At 38.3% G+C, this 24,485-nt stretch overlaps 1 protein-coding gene across 5 annotated transcripts in view; it reads left to right on the top strand.

The window, feature by feature from the left end:
* LOC126259991 (poly(U)-binding-splicing factor half pint) overlaps positions 1-24,258 on the top strand; it is a 136,078-nt gene extending 111,820 nt beyond the window's left edge. For all 5 annotated transcript variants that reach the window (XM_049957138.1, XM_049957128.1, XM_049957163.1 and 2 more), the window contains 5 exons: positions 6,658-6,779; positions 7,428-7,565; positions 8,725-8,810; positions 23,545-23,654; positions 23,764-24,258. In XM_049957138.1, coding sequence (XP_049813095.1) covers positions 6,658-6,779; positions 7,428-7,565; positions 8,725-8,810; positions 23,545-23,654; positions 23,764-23,873 — 566 coding nt within the window. In that variant the 3' untranslated portion in view covers positions 23,874-24,258. The remainder of the gene's footprint in view (positions 1-6,657; positions 6,780-7,427; positions 7,566-8,724; positions 8,811-23,544; positions 23,655-23,763) is intronic.
* Positions 24,259-24,485: the final 227 nt, after the last annotated feature.

Below are 24,485 nucleotides of genomic sequence, written 5' to 3'. Positions count from 1 at the left end.
TAGAGGAGTATGAGACTTCTTCACCACCACCCCCACCATCATCTGAGTCAATAAAATGACTAGCTATTTGATTTAATGCTACATTAAATTGAGACCTTCCTTTTAATTTATGCAAACTCTTTATTTTTGTCTTTTATCGAGGTTTCAATTACTGCAATAAAATTGGTATACTAGATGGGAAAGCTACGTTGTTGTTGTTGTTGTTGTTGTTGTTGTTGTTGTTGTTGTCTTGAGTCCAGAGACTGGTTTGATGCAGCTCTCCATGCTACTCTATCCTGTGCAAGCTTCTTCATCTCCCAGTACATACTGCAAACTACGTCCTTCTGAATCTGCTTAGTGTATTCATCTCTTGTTCTCCCTCTACGATTTTTATCCTCCATGCTGCCATCCAGTACTAAATAGGTGATCCCTTGATGCCTCAAAACATATCCTACCAACCGATCCCTTCTTCTAGTCAAGTTGTGCCACAAACTCCTCTTCTCCCCAATTGTATTCAATACCTCCTCATTAGTGATGTGATCTACACATCTAATCTTCAGCATTGTTCTGTAGCACCACAGTTCGAAAGCTTCTATTCTCTTCTTGTCTAAACTATTTATCGTCCATGCTTCACTTCCATAAATGGCTACACTCCATACAAATACTTTCAGAAACGACTTCCTGACAGTTAAATCTATACTCGATATTACAAATTTCTCTTCTTTGGAAACGCTTTCCTTGCCATTGCCAGTATACATTTTATATCCTTTCTACTTTGACCATCGTCAGTTATTCTGCTCCCCGAGCAAAACTCATCTACTGCTTTGTGTGTCTCATTTCTTAACCTAATTCGCTCAGCATCACCCGATTTAATTCTACTACATTCCATTATCCTCATTTTGCTTTGTTGATGTTCATCTTATATCCTCCTTTCAAGAGACAGTCCATTCCATTCAGCTGCTCTTCCAAGTCCTTCGCTGTCTGACAGAATTACAATGTCATCGGCAAACCTCAAAGTCTTTATTTCTTCTCCATGGATTTTAATTCCTACTCAGAATTTCTTTTGTTTCCTTTACTGCTTGCTCAATATACAGATTGAATAACATCAGGGACAGGCTACAACCCTGTCTCACTCCCTTCCCTTTCATGTCCCTTGACTCTTATAACTGCCATCTGGTTTCTGTACAAATTGTTAAATAGCCTTTCGCAATCTGTGTTTGATCCCTGCCACCTTTAGAATTTGAAAGAGAGTATTCCAGTCAACATTATCAAATGCTTTCTCTAAGTCTACAAATGCCAGAAACGTATGTTTACCTTTTCTTGATCTATCTTCCAAGATAAGTCGTAGGGTCAGTGTTGCCTTACCTGTTCCAATATTTCTATGGGATCCAAACTGATCTTTCCCGAGGTCGGCTTCTACCAGTTGTTCCATTTGTCTGTAAAGAACTCGTGTTAGTATTTTGCAGCCATGGCTTTTTAAGCTGATAGTTCGGTAATTTTCACATCTGTCGGCACCGGCTTTTATTGGGATTGGAATTATTATATTCTTCTTGAAGTCTGAGGGTATTTCACCTGACTCATACATCTTGCTCACCAGATGGTAAGAGTTATGTCTGGGTTTGCTCTTCTAAGGTTATTAGTAGTTCTAATGGAATGTTGTCTACTCCCGGGGCCTTGTTTCGAATTAATGTGGTATTTATCTGATTAGTTGATGATTTCTTTTTTCCCCCAATTTGCCATTTGAAAAATACAGGGTCGTCTTAAATTCATAAGGTAGACATTTTTACGTTCTGTAATAGATATAGGACCATCTTACAACTGCAGATGAAGCTTTGGCAGTTGAGATCATATAAAGATTTATTATGAAGAATTCGGAAAGAAAGAGCTCATACTCCTGCCACTGGTGCAATCACAGGCAATGTCTAATTTGACTATAATTTATTTTAATGGACTATTAACATTAGCGCCATGTCCAACTCTTGTTCAGACGCTACGTAATGTAGACTTGCTGCTGTTGCGCAGGACAAAGATGTTAAGAGGGTTAGCTCCATGACACTTCATTGAGGAGGTTAGAATCTATTCTAAACTCCTTGTAGTGCATAGACACTGTTCCTTTTTTAACAGTGAATACTTTTTAATTAGCTCCATTGAGCAGCATGTAACATCAATTTCACCAAATATATTATACTCTAGCAAAAGAAAAGACCTGGCCATTTTTTGGTAGTGATGAAAAGAGATTGATTGCAACTAAATCGTCTTCTCAGTTAGCTACCTTTTTATTTGTAGTCAGAATTTAATAGTGATGAAAAATATTATTTTAAGGGCAAGAAAACATTTTATTAGCTTTGTAATTACACCCTGGATACGAAAAAAACCACATTTACTGAAAGAAACACAGAAGTTACACACAAGCCAAGAATAAAGATATTGACAGCAGAGTCATGGAGCAGCACATAAATATAAACGTCAAGGACTTTTTTTCTTTTCTTTTAACACTTCCTCCAAAAGAAAAAAACCATGAAATTATTGCTTTGCTTTCTGCAACTGACTTGTCCATGACACTGCACCACCTGAGTACTTTACAAGAATTCCAGTTGTTGAGCGCCCTGTCCAGTTATCACCTGCGAAATCTGCATCAGCATAAATCTTTAATTCTTCTTCGGTTTTGCAATACTTTGGCATTCTTTGGACGGTCAACTAGCACCCAGGTATTGTTTTTCTTTAGAGATTGAGGTTCTTCACTGATAGCTTGCATCCATTCTTCCTTCTCGTTTGACTGCAATATTTCTGAAAAACAGTTTGGATCTTTGTATTCAAGTGCATCAACTTTTGTTGCCGTACAAAATTCACCGCTTTCCATCCAGGTTGGTTTTCTTCGTTGTCTTTTATTCTTCTGTTTCTCTTCATTAGAAGAAGATTCAGCAGCTCCTGCTTTTAGAAATTCTGTTAATTCTTTATTTTCATCAGATTCACTCGACTCTTGACTTTCTCTAGAATCGAGTGTGCCAATTTTTTCTTGAGTTTGACTTCCTCCAGAAGTGTACAGCCTAGGAGATTTACATTGATCATCTTTAGATGAATTCGGATCATTAAATTCTTCCTGAGGGACTTCAAATTCAACATGATCACTATGTAAACCACAAACAATTTCTGGCTTAAATTTCACATCGTGACTCAACACCACTTTTCTTTTAGATGGAATCCAAACTCTAAACCCATCTTTGTCATTAACATATCCAACAAGTCGTCCAAAAACTGCCTTATCAAACTTGGAACGGAATTGTTTGTTAATGTAAACATAGCAGCCTGTGCCAAAAATTCTGAGATGATCAAGTAGTCCTACTGGTCGATTAAACCATAGTTCATAAGGGGTTTTATTTTCAACTGAAGAATTTCCAGTATGATTTATTAGGTAGACTGCTGTGTTACATGCCTCTGCCCACAACCCTTTAGGTAATTTACTCGGATTTAGCATTGACCGGGCAGCTTCAACTATGGTCCCATTTTCCCGTTCAGCCACACCATTTTGTTCAGGAGTGTAAGGAGGAGGAATCAGTAGCTCCATTCCCCTGTCTGCAAGCAGTTCACTGACATTCTTATTGTTAAATTCTTTGTCACCATCACATCTAAATTGTTTGACAACATGTCCATTAGTTCGTGCTTCATTTAAAAACTGCTTAAGCACAGTACACACTTTACTTTTGTGTCTTAAAAAGAAAATTCGACGAAATTTACTGAAATCGTCTTTGAAACATACATAATAATGCTTACCTCCAAAAGATTTCGTGCTCATTGGTCCATTGACATACGCGTGGATTAATTCACCAGTACTGGTAGCACGTATTGTTCGTGTTTTGAATGGCAGCCTATGCATCTTTCCAACCGCACAGCCGTCACAAAATTCACTCTTGGCATCTTCCACATTAATGTTCATTCCTTTTAAAATATTCTTCACATGTTGTTTATTTTGATGACCAAACCTTTCATGGTATACTTGCAATATTTCGGATGAAGTCATCAAGCTCACACGATTCATTTTTGCATTTCTAACAACACGCATGTTCAACACACAAAGTCCATTTTTCACATAACCTCTCATAACAATATTGCCACTGACTTGTTTTCGAACACAGACATTATTATAACTATAATTAGTACTGTAGCCTCTGCAGGCAATGGCTCTCTCAGAGAACAGATTAGCACTTGCATCAGGGACGTACAAAACATTGTCCATTCTAGCATTGTACCATTTATTGTTTCGTCGAATTTGGATGTAAACTGTTCCTTGACCGTACGCACACATTTTGACATCTTGTTTTCCCAATGAAATGACTTGAGGAACATCAAATTCACTATACAAAACAAAATACTGTTTGTTGGGAGTGATATGATTTGTAGCGCCACTGTTGCAATACCATTTATTTGGGTCACTGTGATTACTGGTACACACACCCATAGCGTATGAAGTAAATGCAGCGTGTTCACTTTCTCGCTTCTTCTCTTTTCTTTTATTGCTGTGGACACTGCTGCCCAGTGACCTAATTGTTTGCATATATTACACGGAAACTTCTGTTTTAATTGTGACTTCGTCATCTTTACTTGCTGATTACTTGTTTGCCGTTTTCTTGTTTTAGAAACGACAAAAGCTGCACTTCCATTAATGTCTTGTTCACGCAGTTCAATAGTACAGAGTTTTTCAATCAATAAATTCAAGCTTTGCTTTTCTGTCGGTATCGTATCCCAGAGATCATGTTTTGCTAATTCATCGTTCAGGTCCACAAATAACTTTTGTAGTTTGGCCACATGTGCACTAATATCTTCAGTTTCATCACGTTTAACACGGAAAAATGTTTCAATCAACATATTCAAACGCTGAGTACTGCTACGTTCAAATCGGGCGCGTAATTTGTCCCAGATTTCTTTAGCATTCTTGCATGTTAAGACGAGTTCTGCAACAGGTTTACTTAGCGCACTTGCTATAAGACTTGCTGCCTTTGCGTCGTCCTTGTGCCATTCCACATACGCTTCTTTTTGTGCACTTGTCGCATCTTGCGGCAACTCTACACATTCACGTGTACCGTTAATAATATCTTCTAGTCCATATGAACGCAGCACCATAGAAATGTGCCATTTCCATTTGGCCCAGTCGTCAGGTCCTTCAAGCTTATCAATGCTGACCTTATAATCGCCGCTAGCAGTCATGTTTCTTTACAGACATAGGCTCATTTCAAATATTGTTTTAATTAAACTATGTTGTTTGCCTTTACGCGTGTACTGGGCCCATAACCTGATGAAAAATATTATTTTAAAGGCAAGAAAACATTTTATTAGCTTTGTAATTACACCCTGGATACGAAAAAAAACCACATTTACTGAAAGAAACACAGAAGTTACACACAAGCCAAGAATAAAGATATTGACAGCAGAGTCTTGGAGCAGCACATAAATATAAACGTCAAGGAATTTTTTCTTTTCTTTTAACAAATAGACTTGAATTTAAAATTGAACAAATACTCAGCAATAATATACATTTCTGCAGAAGACTGTAAAAGTCTAGATGGGGTCAGTGGTATACTAACATGTTTCGTGCAGCAATGGTGTTAATGCTCGCTGTGAGGTATGACTGGAACAAAAAGGGGGTGTGTTAGCCATTGATTCTAGGTATCAAATAAGAGAGCAGAGGACAGTTCATGTGTTGGGATACGAGAAATGAAAGGAAACATTGTCATATTCACATATCAGTATAGGTGTGAAATCTGCTCCATATTTGGGGGGGGGGGGCAGATGTTCACAGGTGCTACTGTAACAATCACCTCAGACATCACAAAATACTCCGAAGAAACAGTAAAATATTTGTGACAGCTGCAATTATAAATTTCGTTGCTGCTCGTTTCATTTGTAGCAATTTCAGATGTGCCATGAGGTCCCACTGCAATCACCACCTCAACAGCCAAATATTTGTGACAGCTTGCTCATATGTAGGAATACATTGCCTCTTTTCTCTCCCCAAATTGGTCAGGTGAAACTCATACCAGATTGTGATACTGGTGGTGGTGGTGGTGGTGGTGGTGGTGGTGATTTTTATTTCTCCTTGAATTGTCATAATGTAGATAAAAAGACATAAATTTAGTATAGATATAATATTAATTTTTTGGCAGATGCTTTATAGCAGTGAAGCAGTCTAATTTTGAGGTTAAAAATAAAATTTTGTCAAAGTTCCTCTTTAATAAGGGGGAGGTCTTATACTAATGTAAGTACTGTACTATGTTGAAAATTAGGTTGCAGAAGTTTGAATTTCAGTCTTCCTTTCATAAGCGAAATGGTGGAGAACATGCCAATTAATTGCCAGTGGCTTTACAGAATAATAATTGCTAGTTTTGTGTGTCATTGGTTTCATATACTTTTTGGCAAAATATTAATATTTACTGAATGAATATTTATTTATGTTTACGCCACTTCCTGCTTATTCTTTCTGCCTTTTGTGTTAATTGCCTTTTCACGTTTCCTTCAATTTCAGATACCTTTTTTTGTAGTTTTCCATGGTATTTTAATGAGCATTGGTACGTTGTATACTACCGTAATTAATTGATAGCAAAGAATATCATACCCATCAGATATTATGTTATTTATTTATATATTTTGTTGTTTACTTATGTACGTATATAATTGCGTTTTCAGGACAGCCAGTTGCAGTGATACCACCACCAGGTGTAATAACACCAGCAGTGATTGGACAACCACTGTCAGCTCAAGGAGTTAATCCACAAGATGCACTCAGGAGAGCACAGGAACAAGCGCAGGTTACTATCTTCTCTCAAAAGATAATACTGTGTTTCGCCCCTGTGTATTTGTATGGTTTGAATTTTACATTTTAAAGCCTTGAATCTGTAGTATGAAGAGTAACATATTTAAACATTGGAAACACCAGGTTGTGAAATATCAACAATATTAGGAAAAGAATAGACTGCTATTCACCATAAAGGTGATATGTTGTGTTGCAGACATGCTCAACAAAAAGACTGTTTCATGTTATAGCTTTCAGGCAAAACCTTCTTCAGCAATGAAAACACACACATACATTCACACTTTGCACACACAACCACAACCACTGCCACCGGCAGCTACAGTTGGGGTACGTTCGCACCTTGCTCGGTTGCATGCAGAAACACTGACAAGACACAGTTGGCTCAGTTCTGTGACCACCTCTGTGGCTGTGGGTGCTTTTCTGCCCACAGGTGGGCACTAGCTGGAACAGTCTGGCATAGAAGCGAATGTGTATCATGGTATGCTCCTTCGTAAAAGATATTAATTATTTGTGTTGCTTTTTTTATGTTAATCTGTTGACTAGTATATCATACATAAGAACAATATTAGTGTTCATTGAAGTATTACTGTCATTATTTTATTGAACCTTAATATTTCGTTGTTCTCTTTTTAAATTCATGCAGCAAAAACAACAGGAGGAACTACAGAAAAAGTTGTTAGAAGAAGCTGAACCACAGACCCTGCAACAGCAAGAAAATATGTCCATCAAAGGCCAGAGTGCAAGACATCTTGTTATGCAGAAACTTATGCGTAAGGTTGAGGTAAGTTTTTATGACTAGAGAAACGTATTGCATATGAGTTTTGTTGTAATATTGAAGGATGTTTTCTCAACCATTGTGTGAATTATTTTGTTAATATTCATTGTTATTACTATGCTAACAGAGAAAGTTGGAAGTTATTGCACGGAAAACGGATTTCATACCAATGTGTTGTATTTGCACTGAAAATATGCTAAACTAACAAACTTCTTTTCATTTTTTGCCGTTTTGTATAATGCAAGGTGGCACTTTAACTAAATAATGTTTAAAGGTAAATGTGTTAAAGAATGGGGAAACCTTTCTAACGTTTTGTCGACTTAAACTGTGGGTGTGGGTCTGGGCTATACTGATTTATTTCCCCAAACCACATTCCACTTCTTTACGAGATAACTTGAGGTTTGCAGCCACTCTTCTTTACTGGATAGCTGGCTGCTGGAAACACTCTTCATTTCTTCTCCGTCGAATAATGCTAGGACAAGAACTTTCAAGCCTCTTTCTACTAGTGAAATAAGTAGCCATACAAACTTTACGTTTCGTCAGTCAACGATATGTTTGACTTTAAAACACAATAAAAATTCTCACTTTCAATGTAATATGTAATTTCAGTAAGTATCTCGTATAGTCCTATGTTAGAAACAAATTGATTTACATTTGAAAGAAAGTCTGCTTATACACCATGACTTTAAGAAAAGGAGATTGAAAAAATGTCTTGCCTCTTACAAGGGTGAGTCAAGAGTCTATATGAGTACTTTTTCAACTGTTCTTGTTTCACATAACAATAGTCAGTGACACAATAAGCACATAGCTGCATACAGATTCCATGGTTCTTCCATACAAACTCACTAACAGATCTGTGTATTGCGTGACAGGTACTTGTCGGTGCAGTTTTACCGCCGCGTTTACTTGCTTCCCGTGACTGATTTTAAACCTGCACACACAAACATGTGACATGCAGTAGGTAGGATTTTACCACCCCACACTCGTATCTAGAATATTGTGTGTTCGAGACTGTAGAAGGCTGAGTGGTTCTAGAATTTATACAGAAATTCTCAAATCGTTACACCTTTTTCTCTCACAGCATAAAAATTATCCTCATAACAGTGAATTCCCTCGACCTCCGTCCCACGCATGCACTTATTGTAATTTTTACCTTTTATTTCAGAGTCGTGTTATAATCCTCCGTAACATGGTGGAACCTGAGGATGTAGATGAAACATTGCAAGAGGAGATACAGGATGAATGCAGCAAGTGAGTAACATACTCTTTTCTCAGTATCTGCCAAAAACTGTTATTTCTTGGGACTCAAAGGGTTCCTTCTGGGGTTATGAAATTGTGACCTGCCTACCATGGAACCCCACATTATTTATGAGCTAGCCTTCACTTGCCTTCCTAAGCCTTTTTTCATGGCTCTATTTTTAGAGATTATCTTCCATGTGAGTTCAAACTGTTCTCACTCCTTTCTTTTGTAATAATAAGTCGAAAAAAAATTTCAGTACGCTGAAGTAATTAATTAAACCTGTTTCTGAAATAATTATGATAATATTTAGAGTAAGTTAACAGTTGTAAAGTTGAAATTAGCTTCTTGCACTAACTGACGGACTCATCTGTCCAAGTAACTGATACGTACGAGGGCATACTGGGAAGTAATTCCTCCAAATTTCTTATGTGTAAACTCTCGAAGCCTTGTAAGTAATACACTTTCCTAACATTCTACACCTTTATTCTTCGTGTCTATATATTTATTCTTAACACAAGTTACCCTGGTGACAAACGCACTTCTCCCACTGAGAGACCAGTTTGTTGATACCATCACTGTAGAATGTTTGACTTTGTTGACGGAGCCACAACCTCAGGTCTGCTTGCACCATTTCACCACTATCAATGTGAAGTCGTCAAAGGTGTTCTTTAATTTTGAAAATATGATGAAAATCAGACGGGGCCAAGTCGGGACTGTAAGTAGGATTCTCATTGACAGTGAACCCAAGGTGTCGAATTGTTGAAGATGTAACTGTGCTCGTGTATGGTGTGGTATTGCCATGATGAAAGAGAGAGTGCTCCATGTGTGGATGAACTCTTCGAATTTGAACTCGGATTAACAGCGTACAGTGTCTTATACACTGACATAGTTACGTTGCATGCTGAAATTCAGAGCCATCTAGTGGCAGAGGGTTGCAAATATGTACACACAAAAGATTAAAAGTGCACAGTTGTCATAACATTAGTTCTGTTTAAAAAGCTTTAAGAGAGTCTTCACATAAAATTTGGAGACATTGCGTTTCAGCACACCATCGTATGTTAACTTGTTATCCAGAACAAAACTTCCTGTTAAAAATTGTTCTTGATTATCAGAAAAGTTCATGCAGCAGGTAGTTCAGATATCTACTACAGAGTGAAATATATTTAATTTCTCGATGAAGAAACTCTCCTGTGTCATTCCGTGCCAAGTGGCCTAAATTTAAACAAAGTCAACACTCAACCTTTTTTAATTTTTATGAAATTTTTGTGGGATGTACATATAGGTCTTACGTACCTGAATTTTTCCATTGTTTGATCATACGAAATTACCGTTTGATAAATTGCAAGTTATGGCCACTAGCCATCCTTACGTAAAGTGCAGATTTTCCTTATTGTGACAGGTATGAATAAATTACCAAGTTTGCTTTATTGTTGCTCATGGTCTAAGGGGCTGGCATGCGGGTACATGGTGGTTTTGCTCAACTTTTTAGGTACAACAGTGTAGTTGCAGAACATGTAGAATTTTTACACTTAAGAATTGAAAACAGTCAGATGGAAGTTAGAATCGGACTCCAGGTTGATGAATGTTACAGACAGTACTTTAGTGCAGTGAGTTGGTTTTGCAGATGATTCTGCATGTCACCTTACAACATTTTACCCTTCTTTCTGAGACATCGGACTCCTACATATACTACTATATTCCACAAACTGCTGTGAAGTGCTTGACAGAAGGTACATCCAATTGCACCAGTTATTAGTTTCTTCCCGTTTCGTTCACCTATTTACTGTGAAAAGAATGATTATTTAAATTACTCTGTGCTTGCTGTAATTAGTCATCATTTACATTGGTTCTTGAAACTTTTTAAGTTTTCTATGTAGATATGTAAATCTTAGAGGCTGCTAGTTCAGTTTCTTCACCATGTCTGTGGCACTTTCCTTTGGGTCAGACAAACCAGTGACCATTTGTGCTGCCCTTCTCTGTATACAACAGTCGGAGAGTTAGCCAATCGCTAAACGTGAACAAACAAGACCAGAGGCCGAAATTCCACACTATCCATTTGGCTGCCGGTGAAGCCGGAAGTCATCAGAGCTACTACCAACCTATACAAACAACTTTAGTGCATCATTTCTACCATAGAAAATGATCTGTGTTACTTAAAAAGTTGCTGGCACTGAAGAACACTGTCTCCCTGCATATTTCTGCATCATGCCACAATGAATATCCTATTCCCTCCGCTCTCACAATTGTAGGCGGCAAAAGTTGCCGGGGACAAACAGTACTGATAGCGCCAAATTTGAATGCACTAAGCCAGATGGGAGAATGCACAAACAAGTCGATTTAATATGCGTTCAATTCAGTTGGGACTGGGACTTCCAAAACTGGACATACTTTGCAGGAAAACATGGTAAGGATGGATGTACAAATGAGATTGTACTGTATTCTACCAGTAAACTGAAGTCTTGACACCTGCTTTACCTGTGGATGATGGAATGATCATCCCATTTCATATCTTTACAGAGTGCTTGTATGAATTCGCCAATACCAAATGTGACTCATTGATATTATAGCTATAGGATACTACATCATCTTAATTTTGTGAAGTGCAAAGTTTTTCTTCTCTGAATATTTAAAGCAAGTTGCCAATCTTTGTACCGCTGAAATCTTATCAAAATCTGATGGGGTATTTATGCAGCTTCTTTCAGACATTACTTCACTATAGATAGCTCAATCATCAGCAAAAATTCTAGGTTACTATTAATATTGTCCACCAGGTCATTAATCTACAACATGAACAGCGATAGTTCCAACACACTTCCCTGGTGGGGACACCTGCAGTTACTTTTAACTTTGGTGCCATTAACAGCCTTTACATACGACCAGAATTTCTCTGGGGTTTGTGAAAGATCATTTGACAGTATTCTGCTATGGTAGTCACTGAAGGCTTCATGCATTGCTCTCTTGATGGCTAACCTTGTTTTATTTAGCATCTCTCTGTCCACACCACTATGCTTTGTTTCACATCTATTTTGCTGTAGTCTCTTTTTTATGTAGAAGGTTCCTTACAGTAACCATATGCCACAGAGGGCCCTCCCATTATGAACTGGTCTGTTGCATACATATCTATCCAATGCATGGTCAGCTACTCTTTCAAACTTGACCGATAGTTCATCTACATGCTCCTGTCTTTAATGTTGAGAGTTTAAAGTTCCTCACTGAGATATGACTCAGGAGGACAGTTCATAATGTTCTTGAAGGGAAAAAAAAAACAAGAAGAAAATATGGGGCATGAGGGAGATTTGATACGGATGCACCCCTTCGCAGTCCAACCCCATTTTTTAAAGTTCTGTACACCTCCTTCCTGTTTCATGCATGATCTGTGTTCAGTTTTTGGTGGGCTATCCACTGGGGCAGCTGAGCACTAACTCTGAGGGGGATGTGATTGGGGAGTTTCCCTTGTAAGAAAAGGAAACTCTAATTTTCCCAATTGATTATTGGATAATTAAATTCTCCCCCAGTGATTACAGTATAACTGAGGAATTTATGTACAAGTGAACTGAGGTTTTCTCAAGTTTTCAGTTGCATCTGGAGATAAGTCTGGTGGATAATAGAAGAACCAGCTACCATTTTATGCTCACCCCTGATATTGAATCTTCCCCAGACAATCTTGCATGCTTCTTCAATTTCTATCTCAGTGAAGGTGAGTTTTTTGTCTGTCTGCAACACCACTCCATTTTCCATTAGCCTATTCTTTTGATATACACTTACAACTTCCCCAAAAATATCACTGCTGTGAATTTTGGATTTCAGACAAATTTCTTTGCCTAATATTATGTGAGCTACACTGTTTTCAGGTGCACTTCAAACTCTGGCACTTTGTTCTGAATACTTTTCCAGTTAACTACTAAGATTTCAATACTCTCGCCTGCGAGAGGCATTCGTTTGGATTCTACACTTGTAGCAGCACTTCTTTTCTAGTCCAACTCTTGAGATGATTACGTCAAAAATGAGCGATTTTTCTGACTGCTTTGGCAATTGCCACTTTTCTTTCAGTTCAGTAAACAGCAGTCAGTTATCTGAGCATTCAGGACATGCCTTGCTTTTACTAGGTGTTTGAAAATCTTTCGGATAAAATCCAACAGCAGCAGCAGCAGCAATGTTATGCATAGTTGCTTCATGAGTTTCATTAATTTTTCTTTTCGTATAAACTCTGACATTGCTCATTTGCACCCATTGAGACTCCAGAGGAGATATCTCAATTGCATTTAGGCTTGTGTTTAGTAATTTTGATGGATGTACTTCTTCTGCTTCGTCTTCTGTCTGTGATGCAGCTGACTTCTGTTGTAATTTTATTTATTTATTTATTTATTTTTCCTCCTGCAAATTTTTTTTGACATGTTGGCACATTTTCTGATCAGGCCTATGATTACTCTTTGTCATTACTTTCAACTAATCCGCTGTCTCCAAAGTAACAACCCATGTTTCACAGAACAATTCTATATCTAGACCAAAATGATTGCAGCATGAATTTGTGTAGAGGTTCATATTTACACAAAATCAATGCAAGCCATAATACACTTCTTCGGCTAAGTATTTGTTGCTGTTGTGCTGAAAATTCTTTTATTTCTTAGAATTATTTGGCTCATTCCATGCCAAGTGGTTTAGAGGTTCTTGCATAACCATCACGGATTTTAATGAGATTTTGTATGAGCAATTGCACATATTCCCAATGAACGTTTATAAAGTTTCACGATCATTAATTCAGTACACTGGAGATAGTCATTTTGTGCAGTTATCAAAAGTGCACCCGTGAGTGTTTGGCAGCTTTGCGACATATCATCTCCAGTAATACTTTTTTGAAAGAAACAGATCTATGTCACTATGTACAGCTTCTTGCACCCTCTTAAGTGAAATCATAAAAAAATATTTCCTTGGCAATTTGCATACGGATAATTTGAAGCAAAGTCCGCTGAAAAAATACACACATGATAAATGTGTTAGCTATTTATATCTCTGAAAGTATTTGATGGAAAAACATGATACTTTGCAATTTATAACTTACCAATGCTATGTCTAAGAATATAAAATTTAATTCTCCTGATACTTTCCAAGAGTTTACAAATTGAGAGCAAATTTGCCAATTTTTTCAAAAATAAAAAATAAAAATTCAAATATGAGCATATAAGGTGCTAAAAAACGACAACAAGGTGAAGAAAAGACGGCCGAAAAAATTGACGTTTCGAAAAATGTGATACTTAGCTTTTTATATCTCCAGATGTAACTGCAGGCTAAATCTTAAACTTTGCACAGAATAACTTGCCAATACAAAGCCTTTGAATATAAAATTTTATTTTCAGAATGCTGTACAGTAGTTTACAAATTGAGGCCAAAGTTGACGGTTTTTATAAAAATACTTTAACAAAGAAAGTGTCTTATGCAAACTCTTTTAACCCCTTTTCATTAGAAAGACCCTGTTCTAAATTACGTAAAAACTGTATTTGGTTTTGAAATGCGAGCATATAAAATTCTAAAAAATGACTTCAAGATGGAGGCACTTTGAAAATTGGCCTGTTTTCCGATGGCAACCAATCTGACATCTTTTATGTTCAGTTATTTAATACTCTCTGAGGGAGGCAGTATCAAAAGTCTTGATGACTGGGAAGTGAGATAAAGTGTGAATAATATTAAAAACTTCAGAAAAGTGGTGCCTTTGGTCGCAACTCATGTTGCGACTACAGGATGGAACTGGTTGTAAACATCAGTCTTAACTATGCATTACCAAGGCAGTGGGGGGATCATGGTTGTAAAATTGTTGTACAATACCTGCATCACACGTCATATAAACAGGTTGCAAGTTTTACACCAGTGTCACACTGTGTAAATTTTGATGCTAATGGCAGTCTTTGTGACAATTTTTGGAATGTATTCATGGAGGGAAATGGTTAGTATGTCTTTTATTATATAATGCTATTGATATGTTTGTGTAATTCTGGTATTTTTCAAAAATAAAAAATAAAAATTCAAATATGAGCATATAAGGTGCTAAAAAACGACAACAAGGTGTGTTATCATAGTTTTCTGTTAATGTGGAACAGTAGTGTACTCGTGAAAAAATGAAAAAAATGTGTTAATGTGTTGGTATGGTCCATGGTGGCTTACCACTGCTGGTTTGTTTTAGTGAGGAAACCAGCATTCCTAGCTGTGAACAGCAGCCATGAGTGAGATTCTTTACCACAGTTTCACAAACCTGATAAGGTTTTTTTTATGCAGGATCCCAAGCTGATGATACATTTCTGTAAGTGTCAGAGGCCAAAGACTAAAGTGGTCAGTTTTTGGATCCTAAGCTTATGTTGCCTTCAAGCTATTTGAAGTTCTTGCAGGATTCATTAATTTGCAGTAGAAAGCCATGAGGAAAACATACTGCGGGCCAGATGATGTCAGTCACGGGATTGCTCGGGAAGAAATTTTGATAGACAGAACCCAAAAAATTACGCTTTTCAAATGTGATTACCTGAAATGATTAGAACCACAAGAGAGAGAAAATTATTCTTTGTATTGGATTCCTTGTTCCATTTCATTTTTTATAAAAGGTATTTTATGTAGCTGAATGCTGAAAGTATTTGTATGGAGTGTAGCCATGTATGGAAGTGAAACATGGACGATAACCAGTTTGGACAAGAAGAGAATAGAAGCTTTTGAAATGTGGTGCTACAGAAGAATGCTGAAGATAAGGTGGGTAGATCAAGTAACTAATGAGGAGGTATTGAGTAGGATTGGGGAGAAGAGAAGTTTGTGGCACAACTTGACTAGAAGAAGGGATCGGTTGGTAGGACATGTTTTGAGGCATCAAGGGATCCAAATTTAGCATTGGAGGGCAGCGTGGAGGGTAAAAATCATAGAGGGAGACCAAGAGATCAATACACTAAGCAGATTCAGAAGGATGTAGGTTGCAGTAGGTACTGGGAGATGAAGAAGCTTGCACAGGATAGAGTAGCATGGAGAGCTGCATCAAACCAGTCTCAGGACTGAAGACCACAACAACAACAACAATGCTGTAGAGACGTCTTTTAGAAGAAAAAGAAAAGAAAGGGGGAAAAGGCTACTTAAGTGCAGTTTTTCTGACTCAAGGTCATTTCCAAATCATCGGGATTTCAGATATTGTCTTCAATAGAGAATACTAAACAATTGTAGAAAGTAATAAAAGATGACAGATTGTCATAGTTTTTTAGTGCCTTATATTCTGGGATTGCAAAACCAAATATAGCTTTTTAGGTAGTTTAGAACACGATCTTATTAATGAAAATTTAAAAGTGTTTTCAGAAGACTTTTTTTGTAACAATGGGTCAAAAATAATTTTTTTTGTGTTATTTTTAGAAAAATTGTCATTTTTGCCTTCAGTTTGTAAACTGTTGAGAAGCGATAAGAGAATAAAATTTTGTATTTTAAGATGATGTTGTTGTGGTCTTCAGTCCTGAGACTGGTTTGATGCAGCTCTCCATGCTACTCTATCCTGCGCAAGCTTCTTCATCTCCCAGTACCTACTGCAACCTACATCCTTCTGAATCTGCTTGGTGTACTCATCTCTTGGTCTCCCTCTACGACTTTTACCCTCCACGCTGCCCTCCAATACTAAATTGGTGATCCCTTGATGCCTCAGAACATGTCCTACCAACCGATCCCTTCTTCTAGTCAAGTCGTGCCACAAACTTCTCTTCTCCCCAATCCTATTCAACACCTCCTCATTAGTTACGTGATCTACCCATCTAATCTTCAGCATTGTTCTGTAGCGCCACATTTCGAAAGCGTCTATTCTCTTGTCTAAACTATTTATCGTCCATGTTTCACTTCCATAAATGGCTACACTCCATACAAATACTTTCAGAAACGACTTCCTGAGACTTAAATCTGTACTCGATGTTAACAAATTTCTCTTCTTCAGAAACGCTTTCCTTGCCATTGCCAGTCTACATTTTATATCCTCTTTACTTAGACCATCATAAGTTATTTTGCTCCCCAAATAGCAAAACTCCTCTACTACTTTAAGTGTCTCATTTCCTAATCTAATACCTTCAACATCACCCGACTTAGTTCGACTACATTCCATTATCCTCGTTTTGCTTTTGTTGATGTTCAACTGCACTTCAAAGTCCTTTGCTGTCTCTGACAGAATTACAATGTCATCAGCGAACCGTAAAGTTTTTATTTCTTCTCCATGGAATTTAATACCTACTCCGAATTTTTCTTTTGTTTCCTTCACTCTCCCTCAATATACAGATTGAATAACATCGGGGACAGGTTACAACCCTGTCTCACTCCCTTCGCAACCACTGCTTCCCTTTCATGCCCCTCGATTGTTATAACTGCCATCTGCTTTCTGTACAAATTGTAAACAGCCTTTCTCTCCCTGTATTTTACCCCTGCCACCTTCAGAATTTGAAAGAGAGTATTCCAATCAACATTGTCAAAAGCTTTCTCAAAGTCTAGAAATGCTAGGAATGTAGGTTTGCCTTTCCTTAATCTAGCTTCTAAGATAAGCCGTAGGGTCAGCATTGCCTCACGTGTTCCTATATTTCTACGGAATCCAAACTGATCTTCCCTAAGGTCGGCTTCTACTAGTTTTTCCATTCGTCTGTAAAGAATTCACATTAGTATTTTGCAGCTGTGACTTATTAGACTGATAGTTGGGTAATTTTCATATCTGTCAACACCTGCTTTCTTTGGGATTGGAATTATTATATTCTTCTTGAAGTCTGAGGGAATTTCACCTGTCTCATACATCTTGCTCACCAGATGGTAGAGTTTTGTCAGGACTGGCTCTCCCAAGGCCGTCAGTAGTTCTAATGGAATGTTGTCTACTCCCGGGGCCTTCTTTCGATTCAGGTCTTTCAGTGCTCTGTCAAACTCTTCACGCAGTATCATATCTCCCATTTCATCTTCATCTTCTTCCATTTCCATAGTATTGTCCTCAAGTACATCGCCCTTGTATAGACCCTCTATATACTCCTTCCACCTTTCTGCTTTCCCTTCTTTGCTTAGAACTGGGTTTCCATCTGAGCTCTTGATATTCATACAAGTGGTTCTCTTTTCTCCAAAGATCTCTTTAATTTTCCTGTAGGCAGTATCTATCTTACCCCTCAAGCGATAAGCCTCTACATCGTTATATTTATCCTCTAGCCATCCCTGCTTAGCCATTTTGCACTTCCTGTCGATCTCATTTTTGAGACGTTTGTATTCCTTTTTGCCTGCTTCATTTACTGCATTTTTATATTTTCTCCTTTCGTCAATTAAATTCAATATTTCTTCTGTACCCAAGGATTTCTACTAGCCCTCGTCTTTTTACCTACTTGATCCTCTGCTGCCTTCACTACTTCATCCCTCAAAGCTACCCATTCTTCTTCTACTGTATTTCTTTCTCCCATTCTTGTCAATTGTTCCCTTATGCTCTCCCTGAAACTCTGTACAACCTCTGGTTCTTTCAGGTTATCCAGTTCCCATATCCTTAAATTCCCATCTTTTTGCAGTTTCTTCAGTTTTAATCTACAGTCCATAACCAATAGATTATGGTCAGAGTCCACATCTGCCCCTGGAAATGTCTTACAATTTAAAACCTGGTTCCTAAATCTCTGTCTTACCACTATATAATCTATCTGATACCTTTTAGTATCTCCAGGCTTCTTCCATGTATACAACCTTCTTTTATGATTCTTGAACCAAGTGTTAGCTATGATTAAGTTGTGCTCTGTGCTAAATTCTACCAGGCGGCTTCCTCTTTCATTTCTTAGCCCCAATCCATATTCACCTACTAAGTTTCCTTCTCTCCCTATTCCTACTACCGAATTCCAGTCACCCATGAATATTAATTTTTTGTCTCCCTTCACTATCTGAATAATTTCTTTCATATCATCATATATTTCTTCAATTTCTTCGTCATCTGCAGAGCTAGTTGACATATAAAGTTGTACTACTGTAGTCGTGGGCTTCGTGTCTATCTTGGCCACAATAATGCGTTCACTATGCTGTTTGTAGTAGCTTACCCGCATTCCTATTTTTTTATTCATTCTTAAACCTACTCCTGCATTACCCCTATGTGACTTTGTATTTATAACCCTGTATTCGCCTGACCAAAAGTCTTGTTCCTTCTGCCACCGAACTTCACTAATTCCCACTATATCTAACTTTAACCAATCCATTTAACTTTTTAAATTTTCTAACCTACCTGCCCGCGACATTCCACGCTCCGATCTGTAGAAAGCCAGTTTTCTTTCTCCTGATAACGACGTCCTCTTGAGTAGTCCCCGTCCGGAGATCCGAATGAGGGACTATTTTATCTCCGGAATATTTTACCCAAGAGGACGCCATCATCATTAACCATACAGTAAAGCTGCATGCCCTCGGGAAAAATTACGGCTGTAGTTTCCCCTTGCTTTCAACCGTTCGCAGTACCAGCACAGCAAAGCCATTTTGGTTAGTGTTACAAGGCCAGATCAGTTAATCATCCAGACTGTTGCCCCTGCAACTACTGAAAAGGCTGCTGCCCCTCTTCAGGAACCACGCGTTTGTCTGGCCTCTCAACCGATACCCCACCATTTGTGGTTGCACCTACGGTACGGCTATCTGTTTCGCTGAGGCACGCAAGCCTCCCCACCAACGGCAAGGTCCATGGTTCAGGAGGGGAAGATGATGTATGGAAAGTTATTATGTGCAAAGTTCCATGTTTATCCCACAGTTATTGACAGATATATAAAAAGCTAAATTTCACATTTTTTAAAGCATCTGTTATCTTTAACTGTGGTTGCTGTAACAGTTGTCCTGTTGTATACCATCTCTTAGTCATTCATTGTGGCAGACGAAAATGTGAAAAATAACGGCTACTGAAATGGTGATAGAAAGATCTCTCAACTGCTATTAAATCAAAATTTATTCTTTAATCTCTACAGAAGTTATCAGAATTTTGGGGCATGTATTAAGGTTGTCAAAATTATTTTGGCCATGTATGTTGTCAAAATTCCTCATTTTGTTTAACATAACATAATTTAGAAATAATGCCACCATTTAATTTCTGTGTCAGTGCAGAGATAAATAATATCATTACATACTAGTGTTGGAAGGAAGGGTAGGTGTTGGCCCTGAAGCCAATAAAACTCAATAAGACTCTAGGACTTGACAGAATATCTGCAAAGTTTTACGGTGAACGTACTGGAGATTGCTCCTGTTGGAAACCATTATTTATTGCATGCTTGTTTGTGCAGAAAACTGTCTCCAGCAAGAAGAATCAAGTCACACCCCCTTGTTATAAAGCTGACAGAACTGCTTGCCCACATTAACCCTGTAGCAGAGTTTTAGAATGTATTCCAAGCTGAACCTTACCTCCTTCAGAAACAGGCCCCATGCCAGTGGCAGTGAAAATAAATTCTGGTAACACCGATCATGGAAATCTTATCTCTTTACATGTGGTGCAATAAGGTGTAACACAGAGGTGACGCGTAATGTATCCAAGAAAAGCGTTATCAACAATCCGCAGCAGAACTAAAATCACAATTGCTTTGTTCACAGCTATTAAATCTTAACCCCTATGAGCAAACTCAAGACAGAAAAATGTCAGTTTCAGAGCTAAAATTGAATTAATTTCTTGCTGTCATTGGGTACCTGAAACTGTCATCTTACCAGCTACATCAGCTGCCACGTTACCAAATGATTATCAGTCCTCATTGGCACTTGGTTCCAGATTATAGACAACCCAGGCAGATTCCAGGCAAAAACAGCATGATAGATAGGAAAATAAGAGCAAATAAAAAAGTCAAGACAATGATGGAAGTGACATGGCAAAAAATCAATTACTTGAACAAAAATTCTTATGATTAGATTTAGAAATATAAAAAAATTTCGGGACAGTTGTCAAGACTTAAATATACGACCTTCAGAATGACAGGCTATCACGGTAACCATTGCATCAAAGTATGGCACTGACTGATTTGGTTATACGTTCGACACTCTGACCCAATCCCACTGATGAATTGTAGCCTTCAAAAACTTGGTTTCACATCATGTCATGCGAAGCTTATTTAATGTAAGCCGATCTCTCTGATCATGATGATTGCATATGTGATGCTGAATTGTATCAATACCATAGAAGGAAAGTTGCCACTCACAATATAGCAGAGATACTGAGTCACAATAGGCACAACAAAAAGGTTCACACAATTATAGCTTTTGTGTGTAGACACACATACATACACACACACACGCACAGCCTCCCCCCCCCCCCCCCCACACACACACACACACGTCTGCAGTCTCAGAGAGCTGAAACCATGCTGCGAGCTGCAGCACTAGTGCATGATGGGAGTGGCGGCTGGGTGGGGGTAAGGAGGAGGCTGGGCCGGGAAGGGGGAAGGATAGTATGGTGGGAGTGGCGGACGGTGAAGTGTTGCAGTTTAGACGGAGGGCAGGAGAGAAGATGCAGAGGGGGAGGGGGTAAGTAGCAAAAAGGAGAGAAATTAAAAGACAGGGTGTGGCGGTAAAATGACGGCTGTGTAGTGCTGGAATGGGAACAGGGAGGGGGCTGGATGGGTGAGGACAGTGACTAACGAAGGTTGAGGCCAGAAGAGTTACAGGAACGTAGGATGTATTGCAGGGAAAGTTCCTACCTGTGCAATTCAGAAAAGCTGGTGTTGGTGGGAAGGATCCATATGGCACAGGCTGTGAAGCAGTCATTGAGATGAGGGATATCATATTTGGCAGTGTGTTCAGCAACAGGGTGGTCCACTTGTTTTTTGGCCACAGTTTGTCGGTGACCATTCATGCAGGCAGACAGCTTGTTGGTTGTCATGCCTACATAGAATGCAGCACAGTGGCTGCAGCTTAGCTTGTCAATCACATGACTGGTTTCACAGGTGGGATAGGTGATGTTAGTAACCGGACTGGAGTAGGTGATGGTAGGAGGATGTATGGGACAGGTCTTGTATGTAGGTCATTTTACAGGGTATGAGCAAAGAGATAAGAAATTGGGAGCAGGGGTTGTGTAAGGATGGATGAGTATATTGTGTAGGTTCGGTGGAAGGCGGAATACCACGGTAGGAGGGGTGGGAAGGATAGTGGGCAGGACATTTCTCATTTCAGGGCACGATGAGAGGTAATCGAAACTCTGACGGAGAATGTAATTCAGCTGCTCAAGTCCCGGATGGTACTGAGTTACGAGGTAAATGCTCCTCTTTGCCGGACTGTGGGACTTGGGGAGGTGATGGGAGACTGGAAAGATAAGGCACGGCCTTATTCTTTTTATTTCTCCCCTTTCCGCTACTTACCTCCTCCTACCATACTATCCCTCCCCCTCCCCACCCCAGCCTCCTCCTTACCCCCACCCAGCCACCACTCCCATCATGCACTGGTGCTGCTGCTTGCACTGTGGTTTCAGCTCTCTGAGACTGCAGACGTGTGTGCTAATTGGGGTTGTGTGTGTGTGTGTGTGTGTGTGTGTGTGTGTGTGTGTGTGTGTGTGTGTGTGTGTGTGTGTGTGCGCGCGCGCTTCTCTACTGCTGACAAAGGCCTTAATGGAAAAGCTAGAATTGTGTGAATCTTTTTGTTGTGCCTATCACAACTCAGCATCTCCACTATATGGTGAGTGGCAAATTTCCTCCTCTGGTATTGTTAAATTCCATCCTGGATTTTCCATTGTTTGATGCTGAATTGTATCTTATGTGGAAGTACCCAGTGGTGTTTAGTTAGTGCCTTGAATGAAACGTGTGTTTCTTTAGCGTCATTAAGTGTATTTTGTTTGTGATGTGCTGCGGTTATAATGAAATTCAAAATAAACGTGCCAGACCCATGATTCAAGATCCAAATACATCAAGAAAGGATGGTGGATCAGGAATTGGAAATGACATCACCAATTGTTGTGGCACTTTGGCAATGGCGAATAATTCGGACATGACATTGAGCACTCTGATCAGAGGAAACTAGCTCCAGCATCAACTAACAAGTAATTTTAAGCAAACTGTACATGAATGTATTGTTTTTACACCTTTGACTTTAGTACTATATTGTCATCTCAAGAAAGTATTCCTGAAGTAGTATATCCTTTGGTGAGTAGAAAGGAAATACAGTAGGATCCCTTCAGTTAGAAGTTATTAGCACAAAACTGAACAGGTAGCATTGGTAGCAAAGACATGATTATGTATGAGTGTGTGTAAAAATTGTGTTGATATTTGCTAGGTCTTTCAACCGTATCATTTTTACCCACTGCTGGCTCGTAAATGTAGATAAATGTAAAGTAGTACATTTTGCGAAACTTAGAAAACAAAGGTGTAAGATGAGCTTTTGAATGCAAGAGTTCATCTGGTCATAATTTTAAGAAAAACTAATTTGATGCCATTTATTGTAGTTTGTAGTGTGATACTGCAAAACTTTTATCAGTGTTTATTCGTGGCTGAGACACATGAAGATTCAATATGAAAAACTTTCAAAAACATTGCTGCTCAGCAAGTAATGTTCAGAATTATCAGAGGAGAAGGAAAGCAAACAAAAGGACCAGAGAATGTACTGGAGGGAAGATTTAACTATGACTATTAATACAGATGAAATGGATGCTGTTGTTACATGTAGTCAGGCAAACAAAGGATTGTTATGCACAATGGCAGATAATAGTCTACATTTATCATTTTATGTACCTAACTGCTTTTGTATGTAGAGTGATGTGTAGCATTTGGCAGGAAGTGGAGTTTTGTTTACAGAAGACTTCTTCTTTTTTAGGTACGGAACTGTTGAAAGAGTAATAATTTATAATGAGAAGCAGTCTGAAGAAGAAGATGATGATGCAGAAGTTATTGTCAAGATATTTGTAGAATTTTCTCAAATGAGTGGTAAGTTGTGACTAGCTTATGACCTCGAGAGTTCTGTCTAGTGTGCTGAATTTAATATTAGCATTTTACTTTTGTACTATGTGTTTATTTTCCCCTTGCTTTTTTACAGAGGCTGAGAGTGCGAGAGACGCTTTGAATGGAAGGTATTTTGGTGGAAGATTAGTGAAAAGTGAGTTATATGACCAGACATTGTTTGACCACAATGATTTCTCAGGTTAATTAGGTGCTAGTGTCTAGTGTCATAGTTTCTCCTATGGAAGAAACTTTATGAGGACTTTCTCTCAACATCAGAGAAGTGAGCGGTACATTGCATGTGTGTTGTGTCAAAAGAACTGATGAAATACGTGTCGTGTTTTAACAGGTTTTGTCAAAAATGCATTTCAGTGCAGAGTATATTTGTTAAGCATGAAGTAAATATTGTATTGCAAATTCATGTAAATAATATAATTAAACATATTTTAGGCAGAATATTTTTCTGCATTTGACACACAGTTGGAAGGTAAATGTAAAATTTACCATTCGGCTACAAACAAGTTCTGTAGCTGTACATGGAGACTTTTAAAAAATATATGTATATAGTAAAACTTTATATTTATCTCCTTTGTTCAAAGAAGCTTAAATATTTTATCCTTCCATCCCAAAAATACAATTTGTTAATGAATGCACTCACTTGAAATCTATCATACAAATTATAGTTCATCACAGACTTGAAGTGTGTTACTCCGTTGAAGATAACAGAGACTTTGTTAGCTGACAAAGAAAATAGTTTATAGTGGCCGAAGTAGAACCACTGATAATGAATTTCTGTCATGACACAGGTTTAATTACTCA

This window comes from Schistocerca nitens, chromosome 1 (genome assembly GCF_023898315.1).
Source record: "Schistocerca nitens isolate TAMUIC-IGC-003100 chromosome 1, iqSchNite1.1, whole genome shotgun sequence".
In the NCBI taxonomy this organism is placed as follows: Eukaryota; Metazoa; Arthropoda; class Insecta; order Orthoptera; family Acrididae; genus Schistocerca; species Schistocerca nitens.
The sequence above is the reverse complement of the archived record's forward strand: the minus strand, read 5'-3'. Positions and strand labels throughout refer to the sequence as shown.